General features: G+C 45.7%; 1 protein-coding gene across 3 annotated transcripts in view; it reads left to right on the top strand.

Annotated features, from left to right (window-relative positions):
- FGGY (FGGY carbohydrate kinase domain containing) overlaps nt 1-13,554 on the top strand; it is a 272,803-nt gene that overhangs the window by 150,968 nt on the left and 108,281 nt on the right. For all 3 annotated transcript variants that reach the window (XM_066597753.1, XM_066597754.1, XM_066597755.1), the window contains 3 exons: nt 3,192-3,253; nt 8,147-8,294; nt 12,497-12,571. In XM_066597753.1, coding sequence (XP_066453850.1) covers nt 3,192-3,253; nt 8,147-8,294; nt 12,497-12,571 — 285 coding nt within the window. The remainder of the gene's footprint in view (nt 1-3,191; nt 3,254-8,146; nt 8,295-12,496; nt 12,572-13,554) is intronic.

The raw sequence follows: 13,554 nt of genomic DNA, 5'->3' as shown, positions 1-13,554 counted from the left end.
TACTCTGGAAAAGATGAGATACAAATCACCCAGGAAGCGTAACTATAATGGATGCAGAGGATGCGGTCACACCGAGTCCTGGAGCTTTAGGGGGCCCTAGCCCTATTACAGATTTTGCAATGGGACCCAATAGCCTCAAGTTACGCCTCTGAAACCATCATTACGAGTCCCACAGAGGTTGTCATTCACCTTCTACAATTGTGGGATGTCTGGAAGAGTAGTTATTTCTACTGGGCAACTCTAGTCATTACTGCCGTCACTGAACCAGCAATGGCGTCACGACTACCGCTGCCCATCTACACGTTATAAAGGGCAGTTTCGGCTAGAATTTTTATGACCGCAGTATGCCAGGCTCTACTATGGGGGCGCTGTGGCTTTCATCATTTTGGAAGCACTTTGGATTTCATTATTTTAGAGATACCATGATGTCACTCATAGGCCTCCTTCGCAGGAGCGTTAATATCGAGGCTATTCACGATTTTTCCGTCAATTTACACTGCTGGCTGCAGGGAAATTGCGCCGCATTCCTGAAATCCCTCGGACGGTAGAACTACTAGTAATCCCTTTTAAATGAGTCATCTAGAGGCGCCTGTCAGTTTTAAGCAGCGCTTGCCGTTGCTAAACTCCCTCCCCTCCCTTTTTCTGATGCCTCCCATAGGAGTCTATGAAGCCTCCAGCGCTGTGCGGTCCAAAGATAGGGCAAGGCTGATATTATTGCGCACAAAGACATTTTGGTCACTGAAATAACGCGCTTATGTGCTAGATTTTTTGTTCCAATATTTTTGTGCGCCAAAAAATTGTTCATCTGAATCAATCTATGGGAAACCATTGGTTCTGGGGGCCGCGACTTTATTGCCCGGCTAACTCAACCACATTATCTTGTTCGTGTGAATAAGGCCTTAGGGCGCCTTCACAATGGCGTAAAAATCGTGCGGGATTTGTACCTTGCGAGACGCACAAATATGAAGCCCATTGTTTTACCATGAAATAAAGAGTCGTCAGTCGGATGAACTTATGGGGTGCGAGGGAGTTACAGATGAACATCCCTGCACACGAAACACAAAAAAGGGAGGTGCCAACTGAAAAATCACTGCCAGCGGCCATACTAATATACTGATACAAAGGGAGGTGTAGAACCACATCTCTCAGCATGCATGTGAAGCCCATGCTTTCCTATAGGTTAATTTACATGTGCGATGTTTTGTAGCATGCGACATCCTGACACAAAAACCTCCTGGGTCTGGCGATATGCCCGCGCCTCTGAGGTTTTGCGTCCCATGTTTCCCTATAGAGCCGCTGTCTCTGTTTAATCGCGTTGCACGAAAATGCGATTTTCGTGCGGTGTGATGCAACTTTGACAGTAGGAAATCCTACTGTCTAATTAGATATCTAATTTTATCTAACCTAAGCCCAGTTGCAGGAAAAAATGTTTAAAAAAGAATATATCACCTTAGAAGTGCTGTCAGCCCGGCTGCATCTACTTAATAATCCCTGGCACTGTTCTCCTTCATCTGACACATAGCCAATCACAGCCAGCGCTCGATGAACCAATCACAGCCATTCATCGAGTGCTGGCTCCCATTGGCTGAGCGTCAGCCAATCACAGCCAGCACTTCTAGGAGGTGGGGATTTTTCAATCCCCGACCGGAAGAGATGAAGAAGACGACTGCTGGGGAGCAAGAAGAAGCTGCAGCGGAACCCAGGACACGGGGATGCCATGTTGCCAGTGTGAGGGAGTCCTTAGGGAGAGTCGACACCCCTATTGACCTGCGAAAAAAAGAACACATCTGGACCTCGTTAGGATAAATTGCATTTTAGTCCATGGAAAGAATGTGCGTGTGAACTGGCATGCACAAAAAGTACAGTACTATACGCAGACATGCGCTCAGATATACCGCATTCAACCTCATTCATGCGAAAATACGTTGCGACGCCCCCCCCCCCCCAATATATAGTCAGTATGTGAGGGGTTGGTCATCAGCATTGTGCACCTGTGCAACGCTCCTCCATATAGCAGTCTGCTCGTCTGCATGCTGAGGGTTGTGGTTCTATACCTGCCCTTGTATTATCTATCAGTAACCTCATTTTCATATCTGCGTTGGGACCCCTGGCCTGTTGCGTATTTGCACATGCATGTTTTACTATACTTTTTGTGCATGCAAATTGCGCACGTGCAAAAAAAACCATGCTCCCATTCATTGAAAGGGGCAATTAGGTTAATTAGTTCAATATGCGCTATTTTTGTGCACAAATGCGCTGGAAAATAGAGCAAGCTGCGGATTTTTTAAATAAACGAAATGCGTGTGCAACATACGCTTATGTGAATGAACCTATTGAAATCAATGGGTTTTAGTTAGTGCGTACTGCGTGCGCAAATACGTCCGTGTGAATCAGGCTTTAGGCGCCTTTCACACGGACGAAAAACTTTTACGAGATTTGTGCATTGCAAGACGCGCACATCTCGCACGAATATGAACCCCGATGCGGAAAAAATCACGGCATGTCCTATCTTTGGTCGTTCCCACGGAACCCCTCACCCATTGTTTTCAACGGGGCTGGAAAAAACATTCCACAGTGTGCGAGGTGCATGTGAGTGCGATGTGAGGTTTCCCATTGAAACTTGATCGCTGCTTTCCGAATGCGATATCAGTTTGAGTTTCACGGCCCATTATCGCGCTCGCCCGTGTCAAACTAGCCTTAGGCTGCTATTACACAGAAGCGTTTTAGTCTGCGTTGAAAAAATGCGCCAAAAATGTAGTTTGAAAAACACAGGAGCCATAGAATAGACGGAGCGCACACAGCCCAAAACTAGGGCTGTGACGAGGTGGGGCTGAGCAAAATTGGACCTGATGACCTTGGAGGTCCCTTCCATGAGAATGCAATGATTCAAAAAGTCTCAACTTTTTGAAGTCATGACCTTGATTTCCGGGAACTTTTCACTCTTCCTTCTCTCATTTATATTAGACAGCCTTTTTTTTCTTCTTCAGGCTTAAATAAATGTTCCTTTTCTGCCGTCATTCTGCTGACGCGCATCGGAGCTTCATGGAAATGAATTGAAGCAACCGGTTTGTGGTGTTTTTGTAAACTGCGTCCTCGGCGGATAAATAGATTATATTGCATTATGCGCTGCACAATTAGACGCGGTATCCATTACACTTCATTGAATTTGCATTTCTCTCTCCCCTCTTAAGATTGATCACGTCGTCCAAGGCCACGATGGATTCGCCGAATTACAAAAGAAAGCGAAATCCAGGTCAGTGTCGATACTTTTTTTTTTTTTTTCATGCGGCTTTCCTGCTGCCTACTGGAACCTTTTCAATTTGTCATTACTGTAATGATATAAAGCAGCCGGGCTCATACATCAGCTGCACAATAGGAAAGATCTGCCAAGATATCCCTGACAATAATTACTTTTGTCTCGTACTGATTGAAAGCTTTTAGACAAAAAGAAAAAAAAAAAAACAGACCGGAGTAAAATGGGACAAAGATCAAAAGACACGAGAAGAAAGATTATGTTTCCGAATGTAACAAGAATGTATTTCTCCTTGGGTTGGGGTGGGCTGTGTGGTTAAGGAGTACGGGTCTGCTTTCTTCATTACAAGTCTCAGTCTAGGGGGCCCGTCCGGCTGTACAAGCCTTGTACTGGTAAATCCCAGTCAGCGCTTGACAGGGGCTCCGATAAAGAGCTGCCAAGATTCCTTGCACCATATGAAATTTGAGTCTTCAGGTTTAGAGAATAGGTTCACCTTTAATGCAATCTATATACAATGTTGAAAAATATGTTTTGGACTCCAGTTGCCTCCAGAGCTGCATGCAAAATTCAGCGGCTGGCTCTGGAGAATGTGTCAGCGGTGCACTGACAGACCCACCCCTAGGGGTACTAGAATAATGCAATGTTCTGTCTGCACTGGATTTATATTTTATGCGCATTTTTATCAATGGCGTAAATATGGATACGTGATGCCGGTTTCAATTTTTTAGTTTTACATCCATAGTCATGTTGTAGTCGTCTTTTTATGGTTACTAGCACTAACATGAACGGACTAGGCTGGTATTGTTACGCAGAGCAGAGGTTGTCCATGCTATGGGGGAACTATGGTTGGTAGTGTCATTAAAGCACAGTGGCTGACATGTTTATGGTACATTGTACTGGTGGGACTGGTACGAGGTTTGGTACTGTTGTAGGGAAAGGGCTAGTTATGGAAGCACAGTGGTTGGCACTGTTATGGGGCACTGTTATGATATCATTATAGGGAATTGTGTTGGGATTGTTATGGAAACATTAGGGTTGGCACTGTTATGGGGAAAGGGGCTATTACTGATATGGAAGCAAAGTGGTTGGTATAATGAGGCACTGTAAGTACACGGTTATGGGGAATTGAGCTGAGAATGTTATTTAAGCATTGGGGTTGACACTGCCATGCGGAAAGGGCTGGTACTGTTATGGAAGCACAGAGACTGGTACTAGTGTTGAGTGAACTGAAACCCTTGAACCCTGTTCCAGATCAAGCTTTACTAAAAGTTCAGTAGGCAGTTCATCTTGGCCATGCCCCCTATTTCTTCTTTCTTCCTTTTTTTTCTTCTTTCTTCTTCTTCCTTCTTCTTCTTCTTCCTTCCTCTTCCATCTTTCTTCTTCTTCTTCCATCTTTCTTTTCCTCTACCTTCTTCTTTCTCTTCCCTCTTCTTCCTTCTTTTTCTTCCCTCTACTTCCTCCTTTCTCTTCCCTCTTCTTCCTCCTTTCACTTCCCTCTTCCTTCTTCCTATTCCTTCTTATTTTTCTCTTTCTCTTCCCTCTTCCTTCTTCTTATTCCTCTACCACCTTCTTCTTTCTCTTGCCTCTTCCTCCTTTCTTTTCCCTCTTCCAATCTCTTCCTCTACCTTCTTCTTCTTTCTCTTCCTTTTTCTTCCTCCTTTCCCTTCCCTCTTCCTTCTTCTTCCTTTCTCCTCCTCTTCCCTTTTTTAGAGCAAAAAGGACCCCCATACTTGGGATTGAAGAGGGGGGGGGGGGGGGGAGGGTCTCAGCAGTGGCAGGGAATACCTTGCAATTGTAGTACAACCCCTTTAAGAGTCAGTCCTTACTGTCATTCTTACATTCTATTCATAATCTCAATGTATAGGGCTCTTTGAAGATGGCATATTATCAATATACAGTAAATAATGAAAATGCTAAACTAGAATTCATGTAACCGAAAGACCAAAAGAAAAACTAATGCGTGACGGGAAATTACTAAAACAAAAAAAATTAAACAAAAGTTTAAAGTTTTAAATTACAAGTTGGTTCCAGAAAGGAAAACACTGGAAATGATGTGAGCAGTGATGTGAATTAATTATTTTAATGTCTTCCAAGTGTGGCGCATTCGGAATGATCTACTATGATCGAGCGCACATGTTACCTTCTAATTGAAAAAACATGGAGCTAAATGAGCGAATTCTAAGAGCAAATATACAGCGTTGGGGGGAGGTCAGATGTCAGGCGGGTAGAACAGATGCCAAGAGCCCCCCGGGGGGTTCATTAGTGTGTGGCTGTGTATACATGTGCGCTAAATGAATATTACCAGTTCGCTTTAAATAAGACAATGGCCGATCATTCGTCATTCTAGAGAGTGCCAGTTCTTAACCTGGAGATTCCTTGAGGAAGTCTTCCCCATTAGGTCATGTTCAGAGTCGGCGACTTTGCTGTGGATTTTCCATGTGGAAAATCTGCTGTGGCAATCCGCTGTCCATTCTGTAGCTACTGCGGCTGCATATATTGGCCTCCATTGAAGTCTATGGGAGAAATCGGCAAGTTTTCTGCAGCAAATCTACTGCTAAAATATACACACTGCGGATCTCAATTCCGCACTGTAGGTCAATTTGTACAGTGATTAAGTGCAGATTTTTAATGCAGCATGAAAATGGAAGAAACCGTGGAAATGTGATGGATGTGAGTGAGTTTATTATTTTATTTTATAGCTGCAGCACAATGGGGCCTATAAATGACTCAGGGGGCACAGTGGGGCCTATAAATGACTCAGAGGGCACAGTGGGGCCTATAAATGACTCAGGGGGCACAGTTGGGCCTATAAATGACTCAGGGGGCACAGTAGGGCCTATAAATGACTCAGGGGGCACAGTAGGGTTTTAATTACTCAGGGGGCACAGTGGGGCCTATAAATTACTCTAGAGGCACAATGAGACTGCTAAGTGGCTCATAGCACAGTGGAGTCTATAAATGATGCAGGGGGTACTTTAAGGCCTATGAATCACTTGGAGAGCACAGCGGGGCTTATAAATAACTCAGGGGACACAGTAGGGATTATAAATGACTTTGAAGAACAGTGGGACCTGGAAATGATTTGGGATACATGTGGGCCTATAAAGCCGCCTGTCCATGGGCGTTGTAGAATATTGCTAGCGATATTCCACCGCCCGGGAGCAGGGGAGAGAACTGACAGTTCTCTGAGGTGAGCCTATCTGACAGATAGGCTCACCACAGAGAATTGCGGCATGCTGCGATTTGCCGCTCGCGAGCAGAGAATCGCTATGATTCTCTGCTCATGGACAGGGGGCTGCTATGGAAAGCGTTCACTGCGTTCCGTGCGACCATATTATCGCCGCGAGGAAAGCGGTGCACAATCGCCCGTGGACAGGAGCCCTAAGTGACTCAGGGGGCACAGTGGGGCTTATAAATAACTTGAAGAGCTCAGTGAAGTCTTATTACTCAGGGGGCACAGTGGGGGCTTATAATTACTCAGGGGGCACAGTGGGGGCTTATAATTACTCAGGGGGCATAGTGGGCCTTATTAATTACTCAGAAGGGCACTGTGGGGTCTATAAATGTCTCAGGGACCACAGTGGGGCCTATAAATGACTCAAGGGACATAGTGGGGCCTTATTTTTTACTAAGTGGGCACAGTGTGGCCTTATTAATGACTCAGTGGGCACAGTAGGGCCAATGAATGACTAAGTGGGCTTCCTGCCACTCTTTTACCCAAACCTGGAGCCGACCCTATATGATAGTACCAATCACAGTCCCCCCATAACCGTGCTAGCCCCAGTGCTTCTATACCATTCCCAGCACTATTCCCCATAACAATGTCCTCACTTTAACAATACCAACCTCTGTGCTTCCCTAACAGCACCAGCCGCTTGTCCGTAATAGTGCCAGCCACGGTGTTTGTAGGGAAGCTGACAGACCCCAATATAGTCAGTGGGATCCCTCCGACGCCATTCAGTTTCGTCATTGGACAGATCCGTTTACTGCAGAGTTTCCGTTTTTCTATACCTATGACAGAATAGAATAATGCAAACCCAGACGCAAATGTGAACAGGGCAACACGACAGCGCCAGCGTTTCTATTGCATGTAGCTATGGCAACCTTAACAAAAAAAAAAGTGCGCAGATCCCATCATGCAGGTTTTTTTATGCCAAACGGATTAAAATGGTGTTGAAAAATTGAAAAAGTGCATAAAAATGCGCACGCTTCAGCGCAATGTCTATGCATTATGTATAAAGCATTTTTGCGTGTGTATCAGCACATTTTACTGTACTTTTTGCGCAGGCAGGGTTTATTGTGTGGGCACACCCCCACGCCCCCTTTTAAATGTCTATTTAGCCTAATGAGTTCCAGAGGTGTTGTTTTGCACGGAATTGTGCAGCATATTCTGCATTTGCGCACCTCCCATAGACTTATATAAGGACCCATGATGCGTAACTGCGCACTACAATACAGCAGGTCCTATTTTTCAGCGCACGCAAAAACGGAAAATGTGTCCGAATCCGCTGATATCAATGGGTTCCATTCTGGACGTACTGCCCGCGCACATTTTGCTTGCACAAATCCGTGCGCACATCCTCCCGTGTGAAGGCGCCCTTATTGTACCATGAGAACGTGGAGTCTTAACGAAATTCCAGCCAAGGTCACGGCGGCCGCGTCTGCAGGTTTATGTGGAATGTTTCGTATCACCTGAATGTTCCAGTCACTTCCCTCCATGTTTTCCATAATTTCTGAGGACTTCTGGTCTTTCGCTGATTTATAAATGAGACGACCGTGAACGTTCGCCAGCCGTTAATTACCTCTGATTGCTCGTATTTTCCTTCCCTCAAGCACGTGTATAAATATTTACATTCAGTGGAATAACTCTCCGTTTTCTTGCTTCGCTCTTAGGGGCCAACACCTGTATGCATACTTAAACGATCACTTGGACCAAATCCGGGCGGCGCGGCCGCGAGACTTTCTGACTGGTGATTTGCATGTCTGGCCTGATTTTCATGGAAACCGATCGCCCCTCGCTGACCTCACCCTGAAAGGGATGGTAAATAATGGCGGCTATGTTATCTACAAGAGGGTCGGTGAGGCTCATTCACACAGGCGGATGCCATTTCGGTCCGTGAAAAACGGACTGACTTAGCTGCGTGTGTTGCATGCGTTATTGTTGCAGTTGTGCGTTACATCTGCGCTTTTTACGGATATGGTGACGGTTGACGTTGTCGGCAGTGGGTTATTAATTTTACTCTGTAGTCTTTTTGAACTTATTTTTGTAACTTTTTTCAACATCTATGTGTCCTATAAGACCTCTGGGGATCATTCACACAGGGGGATCCATAGGAGCAGCATTTATAGGAGCCCCTATAATTAGGGAAAACATCCCCCTATAGTGGGAATAGTCACTGTAAGAACTGTTCTAGGGTCTGACATGCCGGGGGTCATCGGTGATCACTTTGATCGCCAGGTCGCATAGAGAAAATGGCACTACCGCTTCTTCTATTCTCCGCATAGCGCTAGCTGAGTGCCATGTGGGCTGCAGAAGAGAAGGCAAAAGTGCTAGTAAACCATTTCTGTCTTCCTTTCTGGGTCTTCTTCTGTCTCTGACGTACTCTTGCTAGATTGCAGGAGCTTTAATCCAACACCGTGTTTTTACTATGGCGCAGGATTAAAGCCCAGGACCCAGCATCGTTTATTTACAGGTTAATGGGTCCTTGTTAATATTCAGTCGGACAGCACACAGACAGGAAATACACCCATGTGGATGGGCCCTTATACAAAATAGACCTACAAGGGGGGGGTTATTTGGTTGCGTAATTGGCGATTTAGCAATTAAGCCATTATTTTGCCTGGGAAAATGAAGTCTTCAGCGCTCCACGGCTCTAGAAGTCTGGTGAAGAGCAGCGCAGATCTCAGCCTCGGAAGCGGGAGTCCGAAATACTGAGAAATGTCGTCTTAAGAATAGGTCCAACATACTACTCTGAGTCGTTTATTATAGGGGTTGTGCCAAGTTATAAAGTTATCCTCTACCCACAGGAGAGGGGATAACTTTATGATCGGTGGGGGTCCAACAGCTTGGATGCCCACAATCCTGAGAATAAAGGTCTTCAAGGTCCCCGCAAGAATGGAGCAGAGGATGCGCATGTGTATCACCACTCAACCAGGACCACGGAATACTGATCAGGGCATTTAAAGGGTTAACAGCTGCGATCAGCATTCACGTTATCAAAGATAGCCAGCGCCCGCATTGTATGAAGTGGGTATGGATCCTGATCCTACTCTATGTAAACCCCGAACTCCGAGGACGTAACTGTACATCCTGTGGTGTTAAGGGGTTAAGTGGTCCAAAATAATGTCGCTAAATAGATTATACACTGAATGGCCACTTTATTAGAGCCACGTGGCCTCTCAGATTGGCACTTCTCTGCATGGAAATTGACCCTGGAGGGCGGCATAAAGTCACATGACAAGTTTTTTTTGTGGATCAGTTTCAGTGTGAATCCACGTTAGATGGGAAAATCCAGCGATCTAAGTGACTTCCAACGAGGCCAGTCATCGGTGCTGGACTAGCCGGGGTCATCAGTGCTGGACTAGCCGGGGTCGGGATTTCACCGCCAACCTTTTGTTTTTCTTCTCATACAGCAGTGTGGAGACTATACTAATAATGGTGTGATCGAGAAAACCATCCAGCAGAAGGGGATCCTGTGGACAGAAAAAACTCATCACTGAAAGGGGTCAGAGGAGGATGTCAAGAACTATTTTAATGAACAGGCAGTGCATAGTCAAGAGCAGCCAAATACAATACTGGTGCTCCAACTAAGATGTGTGAACACACAACTCGCTGTTCCAGCACATGTGAGGGCTCTAACAGCAGACGAGGAGTTCCAGCACCCTTGTGCCAAAGAGAAACAGAAAACCGAAACTCCGGTGAGCAAAAGATCACTGAGCCCCGGAAAAACATCACCTGGTCAGATGGATCCACATTTCTGTTGCCCCCTGCTGATGGGAGTCAGAATGGGCGCAAGCAGCATGAGCCGATGACCCCTTTTGTCAGCTGGTCAGAACCTGTCAGCACCTCCATCTAATCTGCAACAACTACAAGAAGCTTCCTGTCCGCAGGGGCCGATATTCCTGCAGAACGACTTCATTCCCTAGTGGAATCTACACCGCGGCGAATTGCTGCGGTTCTCAAGGCCAAAGGAGTCCAACATAATGAGGGGCTCTAATAAAGTGGTCATTCACTCTATATTGATAAACACTGAATAAGATGAACTGGAAACATTTTGGAAACTGAATACAATTTAGAAAATAATTTTTCAAAAATAAATGCAAAAAATAAACTTTACGTATATACGGTATATATAGCTTTCAGAATATTGAAAAAACACAATTACATTTCAGGAGGCGAAAATGGGAAAATTGGATTTCTACTGAGAATTTCTTTAGGAGAACTAAGTTTGCCATGACTTTAATTAAATTATCTAAAACCAGAAGAATTGTGAATGCAGCTCTGGATCCTTCTGGAGTTTAATGTATGGCGATGCAATTAAGTGTTGAGTACAAGCCAAGTTAAACAAAGTCTTGCAAGTTCGCTCAACATTGCAGAATGAGAGGAGGTGAGCCAAGAGCACAAGCCCTATGCTTATGGCCTGTTAGGGCATCTGAACATAATAGACCGGGGACCCCTCTCTACGACCGAGAACAGAGCGCGCCTCGGAGCTTGTGCCATCCCGGTATTACAAGATGACCATTCATATGAATGGCCGCCCAGCAATACTGCATTTTCATCAGCGGCTGTTTTGGGGGAAATGTGCGGCTGGCTGCAGTTTTCCCTGGCAAAATGAGCTAATTGCACGGGGTGACACTGAAAGCGGAGCGATCAGTAGATTGGCTCTGCCCCGCATTCTCAGAGGGGTCTTGCAAGTTGGCATAACCCCTTTAAATCTAGCACATTGTTAAAAGTGGTGATATAAAGTGTAACTCTGGACTCCTTGTAGCTCAGGCTCACTTCCCTCTATGTATGTCAGCTTCTTATAGTTCTTGAGCGCCTAGCTATAGGGGATGCCTTCCCCGTACAGGCATTATAAATGGCGCATGGTAGGTGGGGAGAGGACCCTATTACAGATTTTACATTGGAGTCCAGGCACTTATAGCATTGCCATATACTTTTTCTTCTCACTCATTAGTTAGGTACTTGTACATTGCAATCAGTCCTCCTTTGCTGTAATGGAAATCGCTCACAATGCGCTAACATCCTTAGCCAATTCAAACAAGCAGCCAGGTAAAAGTGCAGATTAGGCAAATTATGCCCACTCGCCCACCCCACCGAATCAATAAAAAATTGAAAACCATCTTACTCTCTGATGGACGAGATTCAAATACATTTTAAAACAAACAGATACAGGAAGAATAGATATGTAATCTGGTGATTTGCTTTACTTTTCTTCTCCATTTGGCCCAGACCATCTCAACAATTTCACCCAAAGTTGGCTGCTGAAACACCTTTGGCTAGGGGTATAGCTGTAGTCGGTGTAGAAGTAGCAGTCACATCCGGAGCCTGATTGGGCCCAAGGGCTCCTCTGTTACAAGAAGAGACACCAGTACTATAAACGGCACATGGTAGTTGGGGGGCCATGTTGAAGACTCTGGTCTATCTATAGTGTATCTTTACAGGCCGCAGTCAGCCTGCGCCCGTCTACAAACAAGCTGCAGCAGCCAATGACAGCACTAGCAATCAGATTTCGCCGCTTTGTGCACGTTTTGCGTGCCGCCACTGATGCCATTGCAGTCATCTGTGTCCTCCTCTGCTGTGGACGCTGCGCCACGTCACGTGATGTCCTGATATGGGCGGTGGCGAAACTCAGTGCAGTGGAGGAGCAGCTGGGTGTAGTGAGCAATACAAGCCATGCTCACTGCTCCCCGATCCTCGGTACTCCTGCAACAATGATGGAAGTCCTCATTGTATAGAATTTCAAGTGTCAAAGAAAAAGAAAATACCAAAAGAATTGCACCCCATTCCCACCTGTGGCAAGGTGGCACCCTAGGCAGTCACCTACCCCCCCCCCCCCCCAACCCCAACCCTCTTCCTGGCCTTGAGCTGCAGTGTAAAGCACAGAGGAGGAACAAGCAGCAGCCTGAGCCTCTGAGCAGAGAGGAGCTTGGTTTTGGATTAGCACAGCCTCCCAATAGACAATGCACTAATCACGGTTTGCTCTAGTTGACTTCCACAGAACCCTCTTCTTTCCTTTGCAGGTTGTCGGGTTGAGTCTGTCCAGGGGCCCGGATGACCTGGCTCTGCTGTACTTGGCCACGGTACAGAGCATTGCGGTGAGATGGCAGGCGGCTTCATGTAATCAGATGGGACATCATCAATGAGTATTCCTGATACAATGTATAATGTTCCTTCCTGGGGAGTAGACCTGGCTGCTTACTGTATATGGAGGCCGCGAGGGGTCGGTGTGGCATATAGGCGGTTTGGTCTATATATCGTTATTGTATACATTAAGTAAGGCCGGGTGCGCACTTGTCATGTGTAATTCAACCTGACATGGGCGCAACTCAAATCAGACAACACGTAGACACCTGTTCCTGACAGAGCACACAGACATACATTAGCATGTCCAATGTCCATGATAGGGCGGGGATAGAACATGCCATCAGTCCACCTGAAAAAAGTCAATCTGCACAGCCCATAGGCTATAATGGCGCCGTGGGCGGCCCGTGAATTAACATGAACATTACGCAGTCCTAAATACACCTGAGATGGAAGGAATTATGACCCGAGCGGCTGAGGACTTGCGCACAACGGCGTTTTGATTTCCGTTTTGAACAAATCAGGGATTTTTTTTTTATGGATCGGATAGTAAAATGGAATTCCAATGGAAATCTGGTAGAAAAACAGGCATTTTCTATCACTTTGTTTTCGTTTATACCTGTTTTTAATGGATGTGGTTTTCGTTCTTTCTTCCCTTCTGCAGACGCTCATTTAAAAACGGATCCGTTAAACATAAAATGTATTTAAGGGGTTCTAATTTCAGGCCTTTGTGGCATATATACAATATACTGTATACCATAAGATTCTGAAAGGCGTAGTCCCACCTCCGGGACCCCGGATCTATCTTGGGTTGGGGTCTCCACCGCCCCTGGCCACCATGAATGTGACGGCCAGAGCGGTTAGGAGGATGAAAATAACAACTAAGCATGGCTGAGCATTATACTGTATACGTGATCAAATGATCACAAGTTCAAGTCCCCCGTCGAGACTAGTTAGAAAAAGTGAAATAAAGATGAAATAAAGATTTTTTTTTTGT

Source organism: Eleutherodactylus coqui, chromosome 3, assembly GCF_035609145.1.
Source record: "Eleutherodactylus coqui strain aEleCoq1 chromosome 3, aEleCoq1.hap1, whole genome shotgun sequence".
NCBI classification, from domain to species: domain Eukaryota; kingdom Metazoa; phylum Chordata; class Amphibia; order Anura; family Eleutherodactylidae; genus Eleutherodactylus; species Eleutherodactylus coqui.
This window is presented reverse-complemented; position numbering and strand designations above follow the sequence as displayed.